General features: G+C 39.8%; 1 protein-coding gene across 1 annotated transcript in view; it reads right to left on the bottom strand.

Moving 5' to 3' along the window:
- The window catches only part of LOC147640327 (zinc finger (C3HC4-type RING finger) family protein), a 105,246-nt gene extending 95,999 nt beyond the window's left edge, over positions 1–9,247 (bottom strand). Inside the window, exons 1-2 of the mRNA XM_086779232.1 lie at positions 9,074–9,247; positions 8,856–8,954 (exon numbers count right to left, since the gene is read on the bottom strand). Of these exons, the coding sequence (XP_086635358.1) occupies positions 8,856–8,954; positions 9,074–9,130 (156 nt within the window). The 5' untranslated portion in view covers positions 9,131–9,247. The remainder of the gene's footprint in view (positions 1–8,855; positions 8,955–9,073) is intronic.
- Positions 9,248–25,390: the final 16,143 nt, after the last annotated feature.

Here is a 25,390-nt window from a genome sequence, read left to right on the forward strand (position 1 = left end):
CGGTGTTCCAATCCATGACTGGGGGTTACCCTCAGGGAGGCATGGGTATGTATGGGCCTTTCGGAGCCAATTTTCAGCCTGGTATGCAAGGGAATATGTATGGTGGTATGCAATCCGGTATGCAAGGAAATGTGTTTGCAGGCATGCAACCTGGGATACAAGGCAATATGTTTGGTGGTATGCAGCTAGGTATGCATAATGGAATGTTTGGAAACATGGCTGGGATGTATGGTATGCCTGGTGTGGGAATGGGCAATGTTGACCCAATGATGGGTATGAATGTTGGGGGCAGCATTCTTGCGAAACCACTTCCATATGATAATCTAACGCCTATGGGAAAGGCGAAAGATTACAAGGAAGGGGGAGCTGCAGTGAAGTTTGACACATTTAGTGGGGCCAAGGATAAACTTAAAGCACTTACCTTTTTACAGTAGTTTGATGCTGCTTTTCTGGTGGGAATTACACAGAGTCCTCTAAGGTGAGGAAAGCTGCCACTTTTCTCAAGGGCAATGCTTTGCAGTGGTGGTCTACTCTTCTTTTGCAGGGCATAGCACCCACTACATGGGTCCAATTCAAACAGGTTTTCTCTTCCGTATGGCTCACATCTACATTTGAGGTGGATGTTATGACCGCATGGCACAAATTGGATGCTTCAAAGTGTGATAGTTTGGAGGATTATAACAAGAAGTTTTGGGAAGCTTTACTCCCAGTGACTTCTTATCGTGCGGTGCCATTATCTGAGCAGGTAGAGAAGTATTGTTGTGGGCTGCCCAAAGAGGTACGAGATTATTGTATAAAGACAAGAGTAACGAACATGTCACAGATGATTGAAAATGCTATGACAGCTAATGCATTACTCACAGGTGGTTCATCTGGGTTTAAAGGCAGTAAGAAATTGGGCAAGAAAGCTGAAAAATTTGGGCATGCTTCTCGTGATGCTAAAGGGTCTTCAGAGACAAAGTATAAGAAGTTGCCAATGCCCAAGAGGACTTCTGAGGAAAGACAGGCTTTGAGAGATGCTCAAAAGTGTTTTTACTGTACTGAAGAGGGGCATATGTCATTCAATTGTCCCAAAAGAAAGTCCCAAAAGGACCCTGACAATAAAGGAGAGCCCAAGCCAAAGAAACCAAAGCCTTCTGCAGGCTTAATTCCTGATCTTGTGGGGGAGCAGCTAGGTGGTGAAGCTACAGAGTTGTGCAGGGCATGGGGCAAAGTGAGAGATCAGAATGCTTTGATCTTCATTGACACAGGTGCTAGAGCCAACTTCATTTCACCAGATTTGGCTGGCCGATTGGGGATTCGCGCAGAGGAGATGGGGCCGTTACATGAGGCTAATATGGCTTGTCTAGGGTATGCAGAACCCATTACTCCTATCATTGGGAAGCTTCGGCTTCATTTGCAGGGTTATTTGGACAGCGAAGAGTTCTTCATCATGCCTTTGGATGGCTGTGATGTCTTGTTGGGGATGCCATGGTGCCACAGGGTACATGCGGTGATGGATACTTACAATAGGAAAATTACTCTGACTCATAGAAGGAAAGAGCATGTATTGGATGTAAAACTCAAAGGGGAATCTGTTCCTATTGTATCCGCTTCGGCGATTTCATCAGTAATGAAAAAGCATCTTTTCGCGTACTTGATTTATGTAAAGGATGCACAGGATGATGAGTCTAAGTCTAATTTGTCTATGTTAGATAAGGACAGGACTGATTTCTTAAGTGGGTCTGATTCCTGGTAGTACTCCACCGAATAGACCGCCGTACCGTGTTAGTGCAGCCCAACAAGAAGAGATTATGAGTCAGATGCAGGAGCTTTTGAATAAAGGGTTGATACAGCCTAGCTCATCACCCTTTTGCTCACCTGTGCTCTTAGTGCAGAAGAAGGATGGTTCTTGGCGCATGTGTATTGATTACAGGGCGCTGAACAAGAATACCGTCAAGAATCGATTCCCCATACCGAGGATCGATGACATATTGGACCGCTTACAAGGCTCCACAGTCTTTAGTCGTATTGACTTGAAAAGCGGGTATCATCAGATACGCATTAGACCCGAGGATGTGCATAAGACAGCATTCCGAACCACGTTTGGGTTGTATGAGTTCTTGGTTATGCCCTTTGGTTTGACAAATGCGCCTGCCACATTTAACAGAATGATGGATAGGATTTTCAGGCCTCATAGAGAGTTTGTGGGCACATTCTTTGATGATATGATTGTGTATTCACAAACTGAGGAAGAGCATAGAAGGCATTTGGCCATTGTTTTTGCAGAACTCAGAAACCATAGGTTGGTGGTTAATGGCAAGAAGAGTGAGTTCTTTTTGCAGGAGATACATTTCTTGGGGCATATTGTGTCTGGTCATGGAGTCCGTATGGATCCAGCAAAGGTGGAAGCAATACTTAATTGGCCAACTTTGAGGACCGTGCATGATGTACGCAGTTTTCTAGGATTGTGATCCTATTACAGGCATTACATACGGCACTTTGCTGAAATTGCTTCGCCTCTTCATGCTTTGACGAAGAAAGCAACTCCGTTTAGATGGGCTGATCGAGAAATTACAGCATTCAAAAAGCTCAAAGAAAAGCTTACTTCGGACCCCGTATTGGTGTTACCGGACCTCCGAAAGGCTTTTGTTGTCCAGTGTGATGCAAGTGGAAGTAGCATTGGTGCAGTTCTCATGCAAGAGGGACATGTGATAGCCTATGAGAGTAGAGTTTTGCAAGATGCCGAAAAGCATTTACAGGTGTATGAGAAAGAGATGTTGGCTATAATTCACGCTCTTTCTACATGGAAACACTACTTGCTTGGGGCTGATTTCACTGTGCAGACAGATCATCAGACCTTGCGATATTTCCTCACGCAGACTAAGCTTTCAGAGAAGCATATGCGTTGGGCAAACTTTTTGTCAATGTTTCACTTCCAGATTGTGCATGTGGAAGGCAAAAAGAATGTAGTGGCAGATGCTTTGTCACGCAAGCCACAGGTCTCTGCAGTTTCACTTGCTTATCATCATGAGCTTGATGAAATGAAAGAGCAATATGCCCATGATGAGGACTTTGAAAGGTTGTATGATCAGATGTCTGAGGATCAGCGGCATGAGCACTATACTCTCAGAGATGGGTTTTTATTGATGCATGGCAGACTGTGTGTTACCAGGCCATTGCGACTCAAGGTTATGATTGAAAGTCATGCTCCACCGTAAGCAGGTCATAGAGGTATTGACGCCACGGTAGACTTTCTTTTATTGGCCAACCTTGAGAAGAGATGTTGATGCCTTTGTGAGGCAATGCATCGTATGTCAGAAGGTAAAGTTTGACCGTCAAAAGACACCAGGGTTATTACAGCCTTTACCTATTCCGGATAGACCTGGGGAGAGCATTGCCATGGATTTTGTATTTGATCTTCCACGGACACAAACGAGAAATGATGGCATCTGTACACATGCAGGTTCAGTAAGCAGGCTCATTTCATTCCCGTGCGTAAGACAATTAAAGTGGATCATATGGTGAAGTTGTTCATGGCGAACATCTTCAAGTATCATGGCTTGCCTACGTCTATCATTAGTGACCGTGATCCGCGGATGACGAGTTTGTTTTGGAGAGGGTTGTTCGACAACATGGGTACAACTCTCAAGTTTTCATCGTCATTTCATCCACAGACAGATGGTCAGTCAGAAGAGGCTAACTCTACAGTGTTGGATCTTCTCAAGTGTTATGTGTCAGAGCACAAGCAACAATGGAAAAAGTATCTTCCTTTGGTGGAGTTTGCATATAACAACACTGTACATAGCTCGACAAGCAAGGCGCCTTTTGAGATTGTAGAAGGAGGGAAGAAGGTTCCACCCATTTTGCATACAAAGGATAAGATCTTTGAGACTGATCAGTATGTGGAGAGCTTGGATGAAGCTTATCGGAGAGTTAAGTTGGCCCTCTAGAAAACCCAGCAGAAGCAAAAGAAAGCCGCAGACCGTCACAGACGTGATTTACAGTTTGCATTGGGTGATTGGGTTCTTTTGCGCTTTGAAAAGGCTAGACTCAAGAAGATGAAGGGTAAAGAGCGCTTATTCCCTAAGTTGAGCATGCGATATTATGGGCCTTTTCAGGTTTTGGAAAAGATTGGTGAGGTAACCTATCGTTTGAAATTACCAGATCACTGGAGGATTCACAATGCTTTTCACGTGAGTCTTCTTAGACCTTTCCGTGGGGATGTGCCTGAGGATGTATCAGATGAGGCTCAGCCGGAAGTTGAGAAACTTGATGAGGTTCTGATTCCAGAGCAGATACTGGCACATAAAGAAAGGAAGATACGAGGTAAAGTTTCCCGTCGCTATCTTGTGAAGTTCAAGAACTATTCACCGATGGATGCGAAGTGGATGGAGGAAGGTGACTTAACAGATTCACCTCAGATTTTGCAGCTTTATCTCGATGCCTTTGAGTTAGAGCCGACTCTTATTGTGGCTCATTCAGGCTCAGCAGAGCATGGGTCTGGAGCATTACCTGATGCTCAAGAGGGGGGTAGCACCTCCACTCCCTTGATATAGACAGGCTCAGATGACATCTAGAGGTCGCTTGGTGCAGATTTTATCCCACCCGAAGGTACTAAGGCTGACAGTACATCTCTTTATGGGACTTCTATGATATATGTGTACTAGTCACATGAGATTTTTGTGGATATGTTTGGTTCACAGTGGTATACAACTTAGACTATTACTATGCCATTGATTTGCAGTGAATGTTGATACATGTGTATGGCTTAGTGAGATTGGGACGCTGATCTTGCCATGTTGTATATTTCACTTTGGATATTTTGATGCATCACCAAAATGCAATCGAGGACGCTTGCCATTTTTCAAGAGGGGGGTATGTCATGGCCCTGTGAAAATGGAATAGCACAAGTGTGGGCATGGTGGTTGCAGAGTCAGAATATTTTATGATTCACATGGGGGGTGCTCGGACAGAGTTTAAGATGTGTGGACATCCCTAGGTGTGAAGGGGGGAACTAGAACATTAAATTTTTAATGTTTATAAAAGTTGCCCCTAGGCCTTCGTGGCCCTAGGGAACTTTTAAAGTTTGGGGCCTTAGGGATTATTTTGGGGAGGAGAGCCACTCCACTTTTGGAGTGTATGTTTCTCTCTCCTCTCTCTCTCTCTCTTCCCTTTTGGGAGTCGTGGAGCAAAAGTGCACACACAAGCGTGGAAAAGCTGTGGAAGGAGAAGGCGGCTGCTAAAGGCTGTTTGCTGCTGTTTTCTCTGTGCAAACCAGCCGTATAGCCCTGTACGGACAGGCTGCAGGCTCTTTCTTGGTCCACGCTACACTCAGGAGCTGCTGCAGGTCTTCTCCACTGCTGGACTAGCTGCGCACAGGCTCTGTACAGGCTGTGCAGACAGGTACAACAGCAGTACAACACTGTACGACTGCCGTACAGTGTACGGACAGTCAGGTACAGCAAGTATTGCTGCAGGCGGCGTTGGACAGGTTGCTGGACAGGCCTGATTACGCAGATTCAGGCGACCAGTATCAGGACAGCAGGCTGCGTGTGCAAGTACAACTCTTGGCACGTATCCCGAGGTAGTACAGACGGGTACGGGGCTGTTTTTCAGATCTGTACTTTCAAAGACAGCATAGAGGTGAACACAAGGAGGAAGGTACAGGCAAGTACGTGCACATGTGTGAAGCAAGGTTGTGGAAACAAGTGCCTGCAAGTACAGTTTGGTACCGTTGCTTCCTCCAATGCTGTTTCACGAGCTGAATTTGGTAAGCTCCGTTTCTGTTCATCTATCTCTCTTTCTACTGCTTGATGTCTGTTGCAGATATGAGTTATCTGGCCCCTTGTGAGAGGAGGGGTATGGCAGATTGACAAGGGTTGAGACAGAGTTTGGACGGCATATGTATGTATGAGCTGAGATGATGTATCATGCACTTGAGTTATGCCAGATGTATGCTCATGGCTGCCCTGCTTAGTGGTCTTGGCTGATCAGAGGGAGGCACAGTGTGTTATTGTGGAACACAGATCTGTGTGCATAGATCCTCTGTGCTAAGAAGGTTTTGTGGGCCGTCAGATTAGACATAAAGGTGTAAACTCTTGGCTGATTTTTGTTGTACTCAGCCATTCATATTATTTTGATTGAATAAAGAAATACCGCAAGGGGCGCCAAGCTTTGGGGCCAACAGGTGTCGCTTTGTTTTCAGATTTGGGTACTCTAGCTCCAGTCTATTTTGTTTTCACATCTAGACTACAACTGGACGGGTGACTGCTAGTCTACCGCACTCTGGTTTCTTCCAAGCATTAAAAATATCTGGTGAGACAAGTTCACTTTGGCACTATGGATTGGATGTGTTCCACGTCTATTGCTTGGTGTAGCAGAGATTATGAACTAGATGTGTTCTAAGTTCATTGTTGGAGGTTTTTTGGGACGTGATGTGTTCACAGTCCACTGTTGGGGAATAATGGGCCCAGTGTGTCCAGCAGCTCATCATTTTTATTCTTGGAGTTCACTGCACACTTGTGTGGGAATTTGGAGCCAAGCAAAGTTCCTTGTTGTTCATGGTGGCGTTCTGTTTCGAGGAAACAAGTTGGCGGGTGCTCTCTCCAAGGTGAATCTGGTATCTGCAATACCGGAGGGTCCATGGTTGCATCTTCTTCAGACTTTTTTTGCACACTATGAGCCACATGAAGCAGTGCCAGTCCGTACTCTGAGTCACCCTCTAGAATGCTGACAGGTGTTCCAGGTGTTCGGCTTGTAGCCACATACCAAGCATCTAAGATATAGAGCATGTAGTTGCATGTAGAAGAAGGGACATACCTTTGGGCTATTCCAAAAAAGGGTTTGATACCCTTCCCTAAGAAAGGGGTAGGCACTGTAGGCCGCCCTAGGGACCAAGAGGCCCATGGCCAATGCCCAACAGCCAAACCCATGCTGTCGGCCAGGCCTAGAAGGTCCTCGGCTACAAGGCAGCCAGCTTTTGTGGCTTCGCCAACCGCTAGCCCAAGTGGCTTAGCCAGCCTGTCGGCCAGCTCTATGACCTAGGTAGCCAATCCAACAAGGCAGCCAAGCCTATGCAGCTTGGACAGCACACCCACGGTGGCTTGAGCATGGGCACAGAAGGCGCCTATTTAAATGACAATATTCAGGTCATGGAGGTACTTTCTACATGCCGACTCCTTATCAACAACCACCAACCAGCATAAAAACTATTATATAAGCATTGCCTAGAGTGTCTTTTCAAGCACCTCATAATTCACAAAGTGCTGAAGCGTTCCAAGGGCCAGGACAGCCAAAGGGAATGCCTAAGCAAAGGTTCTCTCCCTCTCTCTTGCACCCTCGTTCCACTACATTGTGCAATCGTCTAGAACCAAGGTGTTGAATATTCACTCATTAGGCGAAGTATAATCCTCTCTATAAGCTTCTGCATGTTACACTACAATGTAATCCTGTTTATAAGCTTCAGCATGTTACACTGCAGTGCATGGGTTGGCCAAGGAGATCTCCAACAAACCGTTAGCTATTAATTAACATCTTCATTCTCAAACATCTCTTGTACATGATATTCAGTCGTAACACTTCTTTATTGTACATAATACAAATCAATAGTTTGAGACTCGTGTGTGTTGTGAGATTGATTCCGCTACTTTCTTCTATATCTCTACTCTCAAACCTTGGCACATAGGCACAAGTGTTCTCTACAGTTGGTATCCAAGCCTAGGGAATTGCAAGCTCTTTGCCATTTTGTTCACCTGTTCTTCTCGTGCCAAAGAAAGATGGTTTATTTTGTGTGTGAGTGGATTACAGGGCACTTAATATGATAACCATCAAGAATTGGTTTCCAATTCCGAAGATTAATGATGGTTTATTTTGCGTGTGAGTGGATTACAGAGTACTTAATATGATAAACATCAAGAATTGGTTTACTATTCCGAGGATTCATGATATCTTGGATAAATTGGATGGTTCATCATGCTTTCGTTGCATTAATCTCAAGAACGGCTACCATCAACTAAGAGTGATGCCTTAGGATGTACACAAGATAGCTTTTCGCACATCTTTTGGTCTCTATGAGTATCTTGTTTGGTTTTGGTGCCATCTTCTCTTGTTTAATCTATTAGGGCTTTGGGTGGCAAAAAATAGTATGGCCTAAACTGACTAGAGAAGGTCTTGATAGAATTGTTGGAGGGATGTCTAGACTGATTTTCCACTTGACCAAGCATGCCTTTCAAAAAGGTATGTTGTGCATCTAAAACAAGACTTTTGTCAAATGTATAAGTGTCCCCATCCAATAAAATGAGTATAGGTTCAGCGGCGAATTTGAAACCCATGCTTTGATAAATCCTCTTGTGTGTGTTGAGCTACTGTCTTTAAACATCATTAAAGATGATAACATCAAAGACTCTCCTAGTAGTTTGCTGAAGGCTGTCCATATACATGCTTTAGATTCTAGGCTCGGACACTTCTGTAGCTTGTGGTCTGTTAGCCACCTCATCCACAACTGTGGTGAACTCAGAGATTAAGGTCCATTGGAGTCTATGTTGTTGGTGTTGGTGTTGCCACCGCTTTGAACTGTAAATGTTTGCTGAGTCTTCAGAAATGAAAAGCGACGCCATCCCCTACTCAATCCTAACTTCTATACCTTGAAATCCTCCATCTACTAAATGAACCCCCTCCTGATCCCTGATGACGAGACAATTTCGATGCTCTCTTCAATTCCAAATGTGTCTACATCTTTGATGCTCTCTTCAACTCTATTGCACCTTAAATCCAATGTCTGCATGTGGAACCATCACAGGTGCTAGGAGAATGCACCGCCTGACTGTGTCATGAATACAAAGGTTTCTTTTCTTTTCTATTCTGGAGTGTATTACCTTTTCGAACGACCCCTGTCGGAAGGCAGAGTTACCGTGCTGCAGGAAGCTACGGATGGCCTGCAGATGCTCCGCAGGGATGGAGGTGCTAGCGTCGTCCTGTGAACAAGGGCATCCAAGGTAAGGCATTATCCCCCCTTTTTTTTTAAGTTTAAGAGAAAGACTGAAAAAAAAAAATGTACAGGTAGGGGAAGAGAAGGGTGAAGCAACAAACGCACAGAGGCATAGTCATCCACGTCTTCGAAGGAGTGGTCTTCCTCGAGACGGTCAGCCATCTCCCCCCCTCTCTCTCACGGCGCGCGCGCTCTCTCTCTCTCTCTCTCTCTCTCTCCGCTAAACGCAGGGACTCGTAGAGTTATAAGAAGAGACGAAGCTAGACATGAACTTATCTGGAGTCCTGTCTCACCGGCTTCCACGTGGCTCGCTACCATGCCACTCTCTCTCTCCTCAGAGATTGGATCAATGGTTGCCACGTGGCTCGCTACCATGCCTCTCTCTCTCTCTCTCCACACTAAACGATTCTTAAATTGTTTTTTTTTTTTAAGACTGGAATTATATTAGAAAATGAAAAAGATACATAAAGCTTTTTAATGGAAGTAGCTTAACCTTCAATACTTACATACTAAGAACATAGAAGACTTCATCCTTTATCTATACCCTCTGCAACCTTGGTTAGTTGGCAAATGTATTTTGCCAGCTCTTCATCTTGGGTGTCCAAATCAGCTATGGCTTCTTTTTCTTTAGTAATCAAACAGGCAACAACATCTTTAATTGATTCCTTGCAACGACTGTGCACCTAGTCTACTTCCATCATATCACCAATTTTTTGACCCTTCAATGATAAGATGGTAGTACCCAAGCACATTTTCTTCTTCAAGTCCAATAATCCTTTCATGTTAAAAAATAAAGAAGTTTTTGTATCTGAGTACATATAAGTCCTTTTCCAGAGAAATTCTGATCTGATAATATTCTATAGTTTGGCTAAACAGCCATTAGCTGGATTTCTTTCCAATTGAGAGCAACAGGGTGAGTTAGCTTCCTGTAGACATGGAGGAAAGCCAATACAAAGGAGTTCCATACACAGTTTATGAACATGTGGGCTATAGTTTTCTCTTCTCTTTTGCATCTAGGATAGAGGCCCTACCCTCTACCAATCTTGGCAACATGTTGGTTGGTCCAGAGAGCTTTGTGGAGGATAAGCAACATGAGGCATGAGTTTTTAGGGGCTATTCTTTTAGACTATATATGTTGAAACCTAAATTTCCACTCGCTTCTATGCCAATTAATGAACCATCTATCATTAAGTCCTGACATGTGTTTGTAAGGATGTGTAGGGTCCTCAAAACTCCATTTATTAAAAGTAGCAAACTATAACCCAAATTAATTTTCCCCCTTTTTAGTCCTCAAAAAGGGTATTAGTGCAACTTTGAGCCAAGTGAAAAAATATTAGCTTGTAAATTCCTATGCAAGTGTGGAGGTATATATTCATTTTCTTATCCTACATCCAAAGCATAGCTTAGTGAGGAGATGGGCCATAGTTAATTAATAAATTATTAAGTATCTGGAGGTGGCGCATGAAATAAAGTGTGATTTTTTTAAGAAAAAACTTAAGATTTTATGTAGAGTCAAAATGACATTCCACTCTCACAACCACGTTATCTATTAGAGTGTCGCAATCTCACTTAATCTTCTACATGATCTTGTGGATACATTCACAAGTCAAGCAAAAAGGAGGCTACACCCCCCCCAACACACACACACAGAGTATATAATCACCAAGTTGAATGAAAAATAGGATATTTCTCTGTGAAGATTGGGTTTTGCAATCTCATTTAATCTTCTACATGATCTTGTGGACACATTCACAAGTCAAGCAAAGACGAGGCAACCCCCCCCCCACACACACACACAGAGTATGTAATCGCCAAGTTGAAATGAAACATAGGCTATTTCTCTATGAAGATTTGGTATTATTAAAAGAAAAGCCTAATACAAAAAATGGATTTCAAAACTTCGGTGCACTCACCTTTGGTGGAAATACTTTTAGATTTTTAATGATTTGACATTAATTTCAAATGGAGACACCTACTAGGCTTATATAAATTGATTAATAGCATGCAAACAATGGAGACACCTACTAGGCTTATATAAATTGATTAATAGCATGCAAACAATAAGGTCATAGTATGAAATCTAAGGAAGGATACGTGTCGAAATACGTGGCCTCAAGCACCCCTACAGTCATAGATATTAAGGACCCACTTTAATCCCCTTACATTGTATCATCATTATAGCATTATACCACTCACAATTACATGGCTATTTCTTGTTTCAACTCTAGTTCTCTTTTTAATGCTTTTTCCATGATTTAATCACTTCATTTGGACACATTGCAATACTTTTGGTCTCATAGACCCTTTGGTCTTTTGTAGTAGATGTTAATAAAAGTCTCTCTCTCTCTCTCTCTCTCTCTCTCTCTCTCTCTCTCTCTCTCTCTCTCTCTCTCTCTCTCTCTCTCTCTCTCTCTCTCTCTCTCTCTCTCTAACACACACACACACGCACGCACGCTCGCGCGAGGGATCAAGCCAATTTATCAGTCTTTTCTTGTGTAGATCAGCTATGTAGAAAAAGAGAACAGAGGATGTGGACTTTAACCCATGTGTTGCCAACACACAAAAAAAAAAACAAAGTGTTCACTCCTTGGCTTACACATTAATGTACCTAGTGCCCTCTTCCTTTGTCCTTCCATGTGCCCCTCCTCTCCTCCATGCTTAATAGACAGTATAGTAAAAGATATAAATATAGAAATCATGGACTTATGCATTGCTACAATCTTATAGGGGTGCATGTGTGTGTGTGTGTGTACACGTCTCTGTGTGTGTGTGTGTGTGTGTGTGTGTGTGTGTGTGTTACTTGCATGTGTGTGTGTGTGTACACGTCTGTGTGTGTGTGTGTGTGTGTGTGTGTGTTACTTGCATGTACATCCCTCTCTCTCTCTCTCTCTCTCTCTCTCTCTCTCTCTCTCTCTCTCTCTCTCTCTCTCTCTCCATGAAAAATAAGCATAAACACATGTATATATTACGAATATCAGCTAATAAAAGTGACGATATCCAAATAAACATGCCATGAACATTCTCGATGTATAGCCATGAAAACAATGACTATAAAAAAGATAAATAAGTAAAAGCAATGAGAGTCAAACGGTTGATCTAGTGATCAGTAGAAAAGTGAAGCTTCTACTTCCACTTCCTAGAGCCATTAACCACACAAGTAATGCATGATGTCACTATCCAACATGGGATGGTGGCGACGCATCTCCACTACACTAACCATAAAGTGTGGATGTCCTCTTCTTTCGTGGACCTACACACAAAAGAGAGAACTATTGATAAAATATTAATTTAAAAATTAATAAAAATCTATTATAGTTAATCTTACCAAGCACAAACAAAGACTGAAATAAAGCAATGCCAGGTGTGCTACAAAGAACTCATATATCAAAACAAGAAGCTCCTATATGTAGTGAATAAGACCCATGCCTGTGGTGTAACGGTATCCTTCAAAAGAAGCAACACATCTCTCCATGTCATGGACAATGTTAGAAACACACTCTTTCGTAAACAAATATACCCCTAGCTCTTCATCGAGAACACTAATCCCATATCTTACAATGCCCTTATTCCATGAAAAAGTCCACTAATAGAATCCTAAAACAAAGGAGAAATTTAGAAGTTACATAAAGAAACATGCAAATGTTTGTATGTTAACACATGGCTTTGTAAATAAAGTAAGCTATATAATGTCATGTATGAAAAAAAACTATGAATAAATAGAAAATAATACGAATAAAATAAAATTATTAACCTCCAACCCTCAACTCCAACATATCCAAAGTAAATATAATGGCATACATGCTTGTCCCTAAAATAAAATGAACTTTTTTAGAAGACATACATAAAAGAAAACACAAAGAGCCATGGAGACTCCTTTATACATCATCCTCTTGCCACATGGTAGGGGAAGGGAGTGTGCTTAATAGGAAAGATACACATATATACAAAAAAGACACATACAAAAAATTAGAATACATACACATGGTAGGGAAAGGAGTGTGCTTAATAGGAAAAAATACAAAAACGCACACACAAAAAGACAAATACAAAAAAGACACACACAAAAAGACACAAACAAAAAATTAGAACATGAAATTATCACCTGGAAGCATCTAAGATCTTCTTGTAAACAATGTTACTTGTTGTAAGCCTACAACTCTCCGATAGAGCTAAAGCATTTGCATCACTTTGCCCATGTGGAAATACAAGTGTTACCGAATACAATCCCAACACATTTAGGGTTTGTAGTTGTTGTGATTTGTTTATTACCATTCCAAATGCCAGCTACATGAGATATTGTCTTCATCTCATGTTGAACAAAAAGTGTCTCAGTGCATATGAAGGTAATCTATGGAATAAAAACTCTTTCTCCAATTAATGAGGATGACCCCAACCTCCAAGACTTTTGAGTGAAATGACTTACAAATCAGTCGGGTTTCATTGCAAGGCCTACATCTTAGATCAAAGTTATGTAACAATATAATAGAGGCTTCTAACTTTAAAACCAAGCAATGAGGTGGATGTCCTCCCCCTAGATTGACACCATTTAAAAATTCACTAGAGTATAGAAATGAATTATCCTTACTCTTAGCAACTAAATCTACAATGAAATACTCTCTAACCTTATAAGGCATGGCATCCAAAGCAATTTTATTCATAATATTAACTTCACTATTTTTTTACACCAATAATGGCATGTTGACTGAAGTATGTAGCATAGTTTATAGTGGTAGTCAATTTAAAGTACTCCGAATTGACCAAGTCTTTTAGAGACGATCTTTGCAAAACTATGTATGCTAGTAGAGCCACTATATGATTATCACCACTGTAACCTGTTTCATTGTCAATATTCATAATCCACTCTTTGAACTCTTTACTTTCATTAGAGTTCTAGACATAATCTACATATTTCCAGTCAACTTTAGAATTTTGATGGAATTCCACAAAAAGGAGTGACAAAATGATGCATCAATAACATCCTCTTACCCTCATAACTACATGTAATATCTGTTTAAAATCTCCCCCCAATAACACAACCTTTTCACCAAATGGCTTATTAGAAGAATTTACATCTTATAAGCTCATGTCCCCAATGCTTCAAAAGCATAGCAATGGATCATAGGAGCCCACCCCAAATAATCAGTTTATGAATCTCAAAACACCTCAGTAAGCTACCCATGCTAGGAATTTTGCAAGTTGAATGAATTACAATGGTATCTTAAATCTTAAATATTTTGTATGACCATTTGTCACATGCTCGCTTTCTCATAAGGTAATGTATTATCCATAAACATCCACCTAATCGTATATGTGCATGCACATGCAAACACACACGTGTAAGCAAATATGCACACACACACTCAAGCACATGCAAACACACACGTGTAAGCAAATATGCACACACACACTCAAGCACATGTATACCTTCTTTAAAAAAAACTCTACATGCTAAAAGGTTCTAATATACATCTCCCCTAAACTACATAGCCTTGTAAAGTTGATAAATTTATAACTGCCCATGCAAAGGGAGGGGGAGGGGTGCTAAGAAAAGCGTATGATAATGTTTTCGTCAAATGGCACCCGCATTAGCTTTGAGCTAAGCAGGGATATAATAATGTTTTCGTCAAATGGCACCCGCATTAGCTTTGAGCTAAGCAGGGATATCGTTATCCAATAACAAAAAAGAGAGCAAATAAATTGAAAGAGGTGGTAAAAAAACATTAATTGAAAGGTGGTTGTCAAAAGGGAGCATCCTTTTATGCGTGGACTTGGTGATGCTCATTTTCCTTGCTTGATTGAAGCTCGTACAAAACCACCATGCGCTACATACGCTCTATCCCTCCAATGCATATTAAATTCCTATTGAGCCTTGCTACAGTCACATGTCATGTCAAGAGATAACCTCCGATGCATAGCCATGTGCTTGAAGAGATAATCACCTCAATTGATAAATAAAAAGATAGATAGATGTATGTATGTATGTATGAGTATGTATGTATATATATATATATATATATATATATATGTATATGAATATGTATATATATGTATATGTATATATATATATGTATATGTATATGTATATATATGTATATGTATATATATGTATATGTATACATATATATATATATATATATATATATATATATATATATGTATGTATGTATGTATGTATGTATGTATGTATGTATGTGTATATATTAAGGATTTTTTAAAAAATTTTGAAGTTTTTTTTTCATCCTCTTAGACATGAAGTTAATTTCTTTGCATTGAAAGCATCGCTACCAACAATCAAGAATGTATTGAGATTTTTGGTAAATTAAGGCCAAGATCCTCACTTATGTCTGTCCACCTTTGTGTGAATTGCAACTACAATCGCCATGGTCCAAGGCTCCTTCAAATGCTTATGAGCACACCAAAAAAGTGTAGAGGTAAAATTTTATAGTGGAGACCAAAACAAGAAGAAGAGGCAAATTTTTGTTTGGTCTCTCTCTCTCTCTCTCTCTCTCTCTCTCTCTCTCTCTCTCGTACCAAATCAAATATTCTCTTGTAAGAGGGTACAAAGTTATGTAAAGACACCTTGTTTTTCTTACACTTAAGGTGTAAGAAAGGGATGTTTCAAGGTACCAATTCAAATATTCTCTTCTAAGAGGGTACAAAGTTATGTAAAGACCCCTTGTTTTGCTATGCATTGAAAATACATCGAAAGTCATGCCAACCACCATCTTAAATACATAGATGAGTCATCGATTCCAGGTTGTCGACTTCCACATCGTCTGATGTTTCAGATTGTTAATTATCTCAATCGCTTCTAAATTCAAATTTTTAGTATCCAAATCGCTTCTCTTTTCAAATTGTTAGGATCGGGCGATTCCAAATGGGACACATAGAACATTATGTATATCCTTCATGGTTCCTGCTAGTGTAGCTAGATGAGAGACTTGTGGTCTAGTGAGGTAGTGGATGCTACCACTCAACCATAAGGGTTGGTTTAGGGAGGGTAGTTTACAATGTTGGGAATGCCTAATCCTAGTGGCCAAAAATAGATTTTTTTTTTCAATTATGAATGCAATAAGCTTAAGCAGGGTAGTTTACAATGCTGGGAATGCCTAATCCTAGTGGCCAAAAATAGAATTTTTTTTATAGCTCATACTTGGTCAATATGAAGTGATAGGATTGTAGAGCCTGATCTCCTGATTTCAACTGTGGTCTCAGATTTCCAATCCGAGTCCCGAAAATCAAGTTATGAGAGCAAAACAATCCCTCTCTATACACTAACTAGATAGTGATGTTTTTATTGGGGGTTAATTATACCTTAATTATTTCCTAATTAGAGAATGTAGGGAAATTATTATGAGCTTATGCAACTCCTAATTCCATTTGATTAACTAATTTTTATTTTTTTAATGAATTAATTACTAACTAATCTCTTTGTGTATTTTCCACAGAGTTTTGTACAGAGAGGCATGTTGACTCAAAAATTAACCCAAAAATCCTTCACTAAACCGACTCAAAAATTAATGAATTAATTACTAACTAATCTCTTTGTGTATTTTCCACAGAGTTTTGTAACCAGAGAGGCCAAAATTGCATGTTGACTCAAAAATTAACCCAAAAATCCTTCACTAAACCATAAATTAACCAAAATATCAATCCCACTACTAATTAAACCTCAAAAAAACAACAAAATCAAGTAGAAAAAACAACAAAAAAATCACCCAAATCCATGAATGTAAACAACCTTATCTTCTTTTATCTCTTTCTTCACCTCATTGTATAACCATACAATGAGCACAAAATGAGTAGAAAATGACAAGAAGTATCCATAGAGGCTATCCAAAGACTAAGGAAATCACCTTTTCCCCGGTAGCGCTGCCAATGTTAAGCTATTTTCCACACACAGGAAGGAGTCACAAGGAGATGTACCCTCTCCATAGTATTAAACACATTACACAGAATAGAATGCTTACCTTTGTGGTGAGGATGATGGTGTGACCCATTTAGAGCTTCCCAATGGAGGTTCTCCAACCACTTGTTATTGTAGCTAACCTTTTGAAATAGCTTCCACTGTTGTCACGTGCGGTGTTTAATGTAGAACTCCTTGGACAAACCCGCTCGCTGGCCGGGCACCCAAACTTGGGTAGCCATTATGTAAAAATGAGAACTATGTGCCTCTACACCTACTAGTGTACATTTGTATGTGATGCCCAACATTACACTTAGCTTGGACATCACTTGTTTACGTCGTGATGTGCTTATTTGAGCAAGGAAAAGCCATAAAATGTTACAGGAAGTGCTAAAAAACCCACTCGAGTGGTTCAAAAATCACAAGTGACTCTTTTGGAAATAACTTAATGAATGATGATTACTTGCTTTTCTTAGATGGCCTTTGAAAAATATGTTAGTGGGCCTGCCTAAGCCAATTTCCCAGTTTACCACCACCATTGGAAATGTAGTTAACATAGACCAATCCTTCTTCTTATATTTTTAGATCTTTAACAACACTATTTGCTTCTAACAATTTTGATTCAATCAACAAATACAGTTTGTACTGGTTCTATCAACTTGGGTTCAAATACCACTGATCTAAATGCCTTCTACTTTAACTTTCATTCTATTAGCTCCTTTCCTTCACCCCCTCTTCCAATAAGCATTGATTGAGTACATTCTCATCTTATCAGCTTGGTTCTTTTTCTTCCTCTAGTCAACTATAGCACTGTTCTAATCAGCTCTATATCCTATTAGTTTCCTTTTCAGTCAGCTTTTTTTCTGTCAACATTGATTCAGTTAGTGTTAGGATCAGTAAGTACTGATCTTGATACTTCAATCTTGGCTAGCTCACAATCTAACTATATTTGATCAGTAAGTACTGATCTTGATACTTCAATCTTGGCTAGCTCACAATCTAACTCTATCAAGATCAGTAAGTATTGATCTTGATACTTCAATCTTGGCTAGCTCACAATCTAACTATATTTGACTTAAACAGACTCATATCTGACAACTCTTGATCTAACCAACCTCTAATTTGTTAGCTTCTATCCTGACTCTTCTTTTTTGACTCTATTCTAATTTAGATAGTAGTGAATCTGACTCTTCTTCCTTTTGCCAGCACTGTATCTATCAGCATTTCTTCACAGTTTGCATTGTATTTGATAGCTCATGTGTGTGACTCTTCCTCCTTCAGCAGCCAGCACTATATCTATCAGTGCTACTTTAGTCTGTAGTTATTCTGACAACTTTTATTCCTGACTCTTCCTCTTTCTATCAGCATTGTATCTGTTTTAGCACTGTATCTGTCTGCACACACTGATTCTAATAGCTCATGTACTTGACTCTTCCTCCTTCAATTTAGGAGTCATTTAGTTTGCCTCTTCCTCCTTCAGTCAAGCATTGAACTTGTTAGCACTAGACTTGTCTCATCTTCCTTCAATCAGCACTTGACTAGTTAGCATTGACTTAATTTAGCACCTAACTTTTGACTAGTCCTACTTTATACAACTCTTAGGGGACTTACTACTGCTGACAGTTCTGACCTGGATAACTCCTGATTCAGACACTTCTCCTGATTCCAACCAATCATCCTTGATTCAGTTAGCACTCCTTCTCACTCATCCTATTTCAATCAACACCAATTTAGTTTTAGCACTGACTCCGACACTTCTTACTTCAAACAACTATATTCTAGATGACTCCCTGATCTAGATATTCTTGATTTGAATGCTTTCCTACTCTGAGAAGCTATAAGATTTCCTCTCTCTAGACTCCCTTCTTTGACTAATTTTCTTTGATTTATCCGTCAACTGACACCTCTCATAAAGAAAACTCAAAATAAAAACATAGGTAATTAGGTCCACCTTGGCCCAAAAACTCATGCCTTATAGAAACTCAACACAAACCTGACATTCTTGATAACCCAAAAGTAATATTCAGTATGAATCAGATAGACTCTTAGAGAAGGTAAGTAAACATGAGGGATTCCCCACTCGTCGATTTGTAATAAGCAGATTTAAACTAAACAAGGTTTAACTAACCTTAACAAAAAGAAATTCTTCTTATTGTACTAATTACCCACACAATGAAAATAAAGAGACTTTCTTAACATACATGCTTAAATGTCTTACAAACAAAGCTTATAGCATTTCTCTCCTACTCTCTAGCTTCACTCTTTTCTGTGTATCTCCTCTCAAGCCCGTATTCTGTGCTCTCCCTTCTTTCCTCCTCCCTTCTCCTATTTTAACTGAAAGACCTTTTTATAGGAAAAGCAAGCTGCGCCTCTTACCTTCCTATCACACATCGACCTCCCCGTTTTATTTCTTTTCTTATCACCTTCATTCTTATGGATCTTCCAAGTGCATCTTCATGAACAGCTTCCTTTTAAAGAAGGCACATGTCTTTTGCATGCTTATTCATTTATCTATGCTCACTTCCCCGGTCGACTCAAAGGTGTAAAGCTACACGTTTGTGCAAGCCCCCCCTACACACTATCTAAAAGAGAAAAAAGGGTTTCCAAAAAAATTGCATCACCATATTGTTGCCAAGTTTGGGAAGATATTACGGTTATTCTCAAATATATTACTAGTAAGATCATTTTGTTTACGCCTTTGCTCTAGTAAAGAAACTTGCATAGATTATTGAAAGATTGGATGTATTAGTGTCACCTTGATAATGGTAAGCAGGATGGTAAAAATTATTAAATATGGAAGTTCAAAATGAAAAAATTTGATGTATCCTTAGGATAGCACCATAACTCTAGAGAAAAGAGGACCAATGAACTAGTGATGTTCATTTAGAAGTCTTATAAGAAGGGGGTGACTGAAATTAAGGAAGTGGAGTCTAGTAAACAATATTATTGCTTATACAAACTTATTTACAAACTTATCACATCCGTCCACCTGTGTGGTCTAGGTAAGGAGCTTTGATGGAAATCTAGGTAGACCCTAAACATATGATATCTTACAGGAGTGCTTAAACACAATGAACTCGATGATGATAAATGAAGGATGCCAAACTAATCTATATATAGTACCCACCTTCAAGGTCGGCGCATGGATGTAGGTCATGTTAGCCAACCCACGACCTGGTTCAAATTGATTAACCAAACACATCATCCAATTGGGAGTATATTAGACTACAACAGAGTTGTGTAGGGATAATGCAAAGCTGCCACAACCATCTAGACTCTCAAATGGGCCCCGTAACTCGAGAACAATGTGTTCTTGGTTTGTTGCTGCCTAACACTTACTAATGTAGTCACCTAGCTCTCACACAAGCATGCATCTTGCTTAGCAGAGAGCCAAGTCTACATAAGCTATCTTCTAACCATTTAGCCATCATCCAATGTCTAAACTAGGAACTGCTAAGTGTGCTAGGTGCTCACCACACAATGGCTACTCCTATAAACTAGGCCTTATAAAATAGAGTACATTTATGGCACTGTTAACCTATTCCTAGGGTTAACAAGAGCTACTACCATTATCTTATATAAAGGAGTCAAGGTAGATACACCAAAAGGTCATACATTCAAGATATGAAGCAATGGTGTCCAAATCTACAACTTGGATGGGCGCCCGTAATGGTCCTATGTAATACGTATGGTGATTTTTGCTTCAAGAGCATGTGGTAGTAAGTTAGGATGAAGTCCCAAGTGATGTACTTCATGGATATATTATGAGAGTAGTTATTGTAATAGCATTAGGCCTCTTATGAGCCTAAAGTGTCTGGTCGGCCAGAGTTTACGTGAGTGTGAACACTTATGGCCATGTATATAAGTGAATATCTCTCATAAAACAAAGAAATCTCCCATTGTTCAATAGAGTCTTGCTCTTGCTAATCCTCTTGCTAATCCTCTTCCTAATCTCTCTTTTTAATGCATGCTAGTGAGTGTGTGTGAGTGAAGTGGGCTGAGAGGAGGGACGAGTACACATAGTGCAACGCAGTGGTGTGACAAAGCTCACGGAGACGCGGTGGAATTGCTTCTCAAGGAGTTTGTAGAGCTTGGAAACCTCAAGGATTATGAGCTTGGCCATTAGAAATATTCTCACGATAGTTGCAGTTCACCAGGTAATCTCTTTTTGGATGTGTTTCAAGGAGGTGAGCCTTAACATTTTTGGCACTGCTGGGGAATCATCCCTTAGCTTTTTCCATCTTTTTTCTCTAATCTACGCATTACCCATTGCCCATTGTCTTGATTAATGGTTTTCCATAAAAAAAGAGGTGGTTTTGATGGTGATTTGTGTGTGATTTTGTGAGAAATAGCACTCTTTTTTGTTTTGTAAAGAATATTTTTTGTTTAATTTTTAGCTTAAATTGTTATTTTTATTATTGTTAATGTGGTTTTTTTATGTTTCTAGGGCTTGCACATAGTGTCTGTTAGGTTTAGTTTGCTTCTATTGCATCGAAAAATGCAATAGAATGTAAATTTTAGAGGTTTTTAGCTTTCTTTACAGTTAAACATTCTATTGCATCAAAAAATGCAATAGAATGTAAATTTTAGAGGTTTTTAGCTTTCTTTACAGTTAAACATAAAACTAGAATCATTAATTTTTGTTTGATCTGTATGCATTAAAGGGTTAGAAAGCAGTAGGAGTAGCTTAATCCTTTAAAAAATTTCTCAAACCATTAATTTTTTTTTGAAATGGGCTAATCTTCCTTAATTGACTAGTTTTTGTCATTGAGGGTGATTAATCCAATTGAAGAGGTAAAAAGATTAGAAAATGTGTTTTTTGGGAGATCAAAATTGATCATGTGAGAGGTCAAAATTAGTGTTTTTGAGTGTTCTGAGAGTATTTAGATGCATCAAAACACCTAATTACATCAATTGAAGGAATTGCTGTCTTTTGTTTAATTTTGCATAAAGAGAAGATATTAAAATTAAGAGTTTAATTAATCTCCAATTATAGATTAATTTACATAATACACATAGCTTAGCAATTTCATGCTTTATCCAATGATGTGCTCAATGGTGTGAATTAATTAGTGATTAATAGTTAATTAGAGTCCTTGATTAGTTTAAAAAGGGAAAAAGATTAGTGAAAAGATTAATCTTTAATTAATTTCTAAGCACTTTTTTATATAACTCATTAAGGCTAATGAGCATTGAATAAAAAGATGCCAATGAGTTGTCAAATTGTCCATTTTGGGGGCCATTTATGAAGGGTGTAAGGGGGTGTCATAAAAGGGTGTAAGGGGGTGTCATAAAAGGGTTGACTTTTTTTATTCCCACTTGTCTTTTTGGAAAAATGCCCATATCTCCCAAATTTAAAATTCAAAAAATATTCCCCCAAACAAGGAAATTCAAATTTTCCTCTAGACTCCAAAAATAAAAAATAAAAAATTCGTGAACCACCCAATTCACATCGTGAACCGTACACACTGTTTTATGTCGTGAAATAGTCCACACGGTAAAAAAATAAATAAAAATCCGTGAACCATCCAGTTTACATCGTGAACCATCCAGTTTACATCGTGAACCATACCTATTGTTTCATGTCGTGAAACAACCTACACGACGACAAAAAAAGAGAGGACGTTTCATGTGTTAAGGTCTCACACAAAAAAAGGATGTTCATGCATTAGCAGATAATGATGAAATTTATTTAATGAATAAATTAGTCCCAAGGCTTCCCTATCAATGGTGCTATAGTTTTTGACAGCATCCAATTCGCATAGTAAATGGGTATGTACCCCTTCCTTTGTTTTGCTACATCTACGAATACATGGAATATCTTGTCCCATTCTAGTGGTGTGGATGATCGGTGCACTGGAGTATTCTTTTCAAATTTTGGAAGGCTGCGCTCTTCTATCCTCTAGAGGAATTCTACCCCCTTATTTGTTATGCTATACAGTGGTTATGCCACATCAGCAAGGTACGTGAGGAATTGGTTGTGCCATTTGATTTGGCCCAAGAATCTTCTGAGCTCTTTCAAGTTCTGTAGGTGGATTTAGCTTCTTTTGTTTGCGAACACTGCTTCTGTGTCAGTTGTTGCTTCTATGTCAGTTGTTGCTTCTTTTTCTAAAGTTTCTACTTCTTTTGTTTGCTTCTTTGACACTTCTTTTGTGTTAGTTTCTGTTATAGCTTCTTCTGTTGGTTGAACGTTTAGTATTTTAGCTAAGTATTTGGACACAATCTTTTCTATGTCCAGCTGGAATAAGGATATGAGTTGTCGGTTTTCTCTAAGGATTATTTCTTCCTTGTCCTCCTCAATTCCTTTTCTTCCAGCATGTTTAGTCCTTCTGCATACAACAGTTTGTCAGCTAGATTGACTTCCCTCTTTGGATTTGTGGAGATTCTTACCTTATTTTTCCCTTTTCTAATTGTGATTTGTTCTCTGTGCCAATCGTGTTTGATCTTGCCTTGTCGAAGCCATGGTCTTCCCAGTAGCATTGGGTATGCTTCCTCATTTTCCATTCAAAGAGCAAGACAACTGATAGGGAAATTATATCGAGCAATCTGAATGTGTTTCCCTTAGACTAATCCTAGGGTTGATTTGCCATCTTCATAGAAAAAAGAGCATGGTCGTAGTTTGTGTGAGGACAAGTTCTTTTGCTGAGGATTCTTTGACAGTATGTGTACTCTTGAGTCTCCATCTAGTATTGCTCCATGGATCTACTTCCCTTTTAATATTAATGTTATCTAGGTACATCATTGTCTGTCATTGTGACTTTTGTTGTTTCGACTGACTTGCAATCTGCTTCTGACTCACTATTAGAGGAGTTAGACAAGCTATTGTATTCTTCCTTGGGACCAAGCAGATTGCTTAGCAATGTCCTCATGTAGTTGGGCACTAAGGACATGAGTTAATCAAGGAATATGTCCAGTTTTAACCCCTTTATATCCTCCCATATGTCATATTGTCCTTCCTTCTCTTGTGGCATGTTATTTTGTGGAGGGAATTGTTTTGCTTGCTCCTGTCTTCTTTTTGTAGTGCTTGAGGATTTTGCCTCACTGTCCTCCTTTTGATACTGCTTGAGTTCTTTAATTGGGCTTGCCCATTCCCACCCTTGATACTGCTTGAGTTCTTTCTGTGGGCTTGCCCATCCCACCCTACTCTGTTGCTATTGTGCAAGCTGTGCCTGTTTCATGAGCGCACTGTCTTCCACTGATTATGGCCGCATGTGCTTTTCTTCTTCCTTTGGTTCTTTAGTTTGTTTGCTACTCCTTATCAGGTTTACCTTCTCGTAGCTTCCCTTGTTTTGCCATCATGGCCCTCATGCAGGGATTATTCTCTCGCATCACCTCCTTGTCTGAATCCTTACAAGGCTTATCTTCTCGTGGTTTTTGTTCTTTTACCTCCTCTAGGTTTTCCTCTGCTGCTCTTGGGAATTGAAAGGTTTACTTCCCATTCTCCTTCTGTGCTTCTTGTACCTCCGTTAAACTCTCTAACTTGATTTTTTCCCCCCAGTCCACATTATTTTTCTTTTGTTTGGCTGGTTCTTGTGAAAAACCTCTCTTTCCCCTTTTGGGATCTGGTGATGGTTGTCACAGTTGGCTGCACACCTTCCAACTCTTTGATGTTGATGATGTTTATGGATGTTGCTGGGGCATCCGCCCCACCTACTTTTTCTTGCAGCTCTTGTTGATGCTTTTGGAACAGCTGACATTCATTTCGCAGGTGTCTAGGATTTCGACAGTAATAACATTCTAGCACCACCTCTTCCTCAGCCTTGCCCTTGGCCATAGGATGGTCTGTAAGGTGCCGGTGCAATAGCTATGGGTGCCACTATATGGAGACTACATTGACAGCTACGCCTTCCCTGTTTTTGACATAGTATCGACAGTTTGATGTCAGATGTGTGAATGTTTGGCAGATTGTGCAGGTCAGCTCTGCATCTTGCACTCCTCTTTCAGATGGCCTTCGTTTTTGCATACTAGGTAAGTAGAATACACCCGTTTTGTATTCAGAGGAGGCAAAGGACTTACCAGATTGCACAGTGAGCTTCCCCGCTTACCTTTTTGGGTAGGACATCCACCTCGTCCTTCTTGCCTTTGCGTTTGCTCTTCTTGCTACATTTGGATTCCTCCTTTTTGGGTAGGACATCCACCTCGTCCTTCTTGCCTTTGCGTTTGCTCTTCTTGCTACATTTGGATTCCTCCTTGGCTTTTCTGAGTCTTTTGATTCTAACTCACTGTCGGTGTCATTGTTTGAAGAGTTATACTTCTTGCTCTTTTGTTTCTTTGACTTCTTTTCCAATCCCATGTTTCTTTCCGCCCGCTTTTAGCAGCTTCCATGAGCCCATCAAACCCTTCGTTGTTGGTTTGAATTTTTTGTTTAGACCTTGCAGTTCGCAGCAAGAACTGCTTCAGATGGTCTCTCAACTAGAGAGAGTCTTGCATGTAAAGTGCGAAACTTGGTTGCATAATCTTCTTAACTGGTGTAACAACTTTTGTTTCAGGCTTTGGAGCTTGTCCTACAGTTCAAA

Source organism: Cibotium barometz, chromosome 3 (genome assembly GCF_041138505.1).
Source record: "Cibotium barometz isolate CiBa-2024 chromosome 3, ASM4113850v1, whole genome shotgun sequence".
Lineage (NCBI taxonomy): Eukaryota > Viridiplantae > Streptophyta > Polypodiopsida > Cyatheales > Cibotiaceae > Cibotium > Cibotium barometz.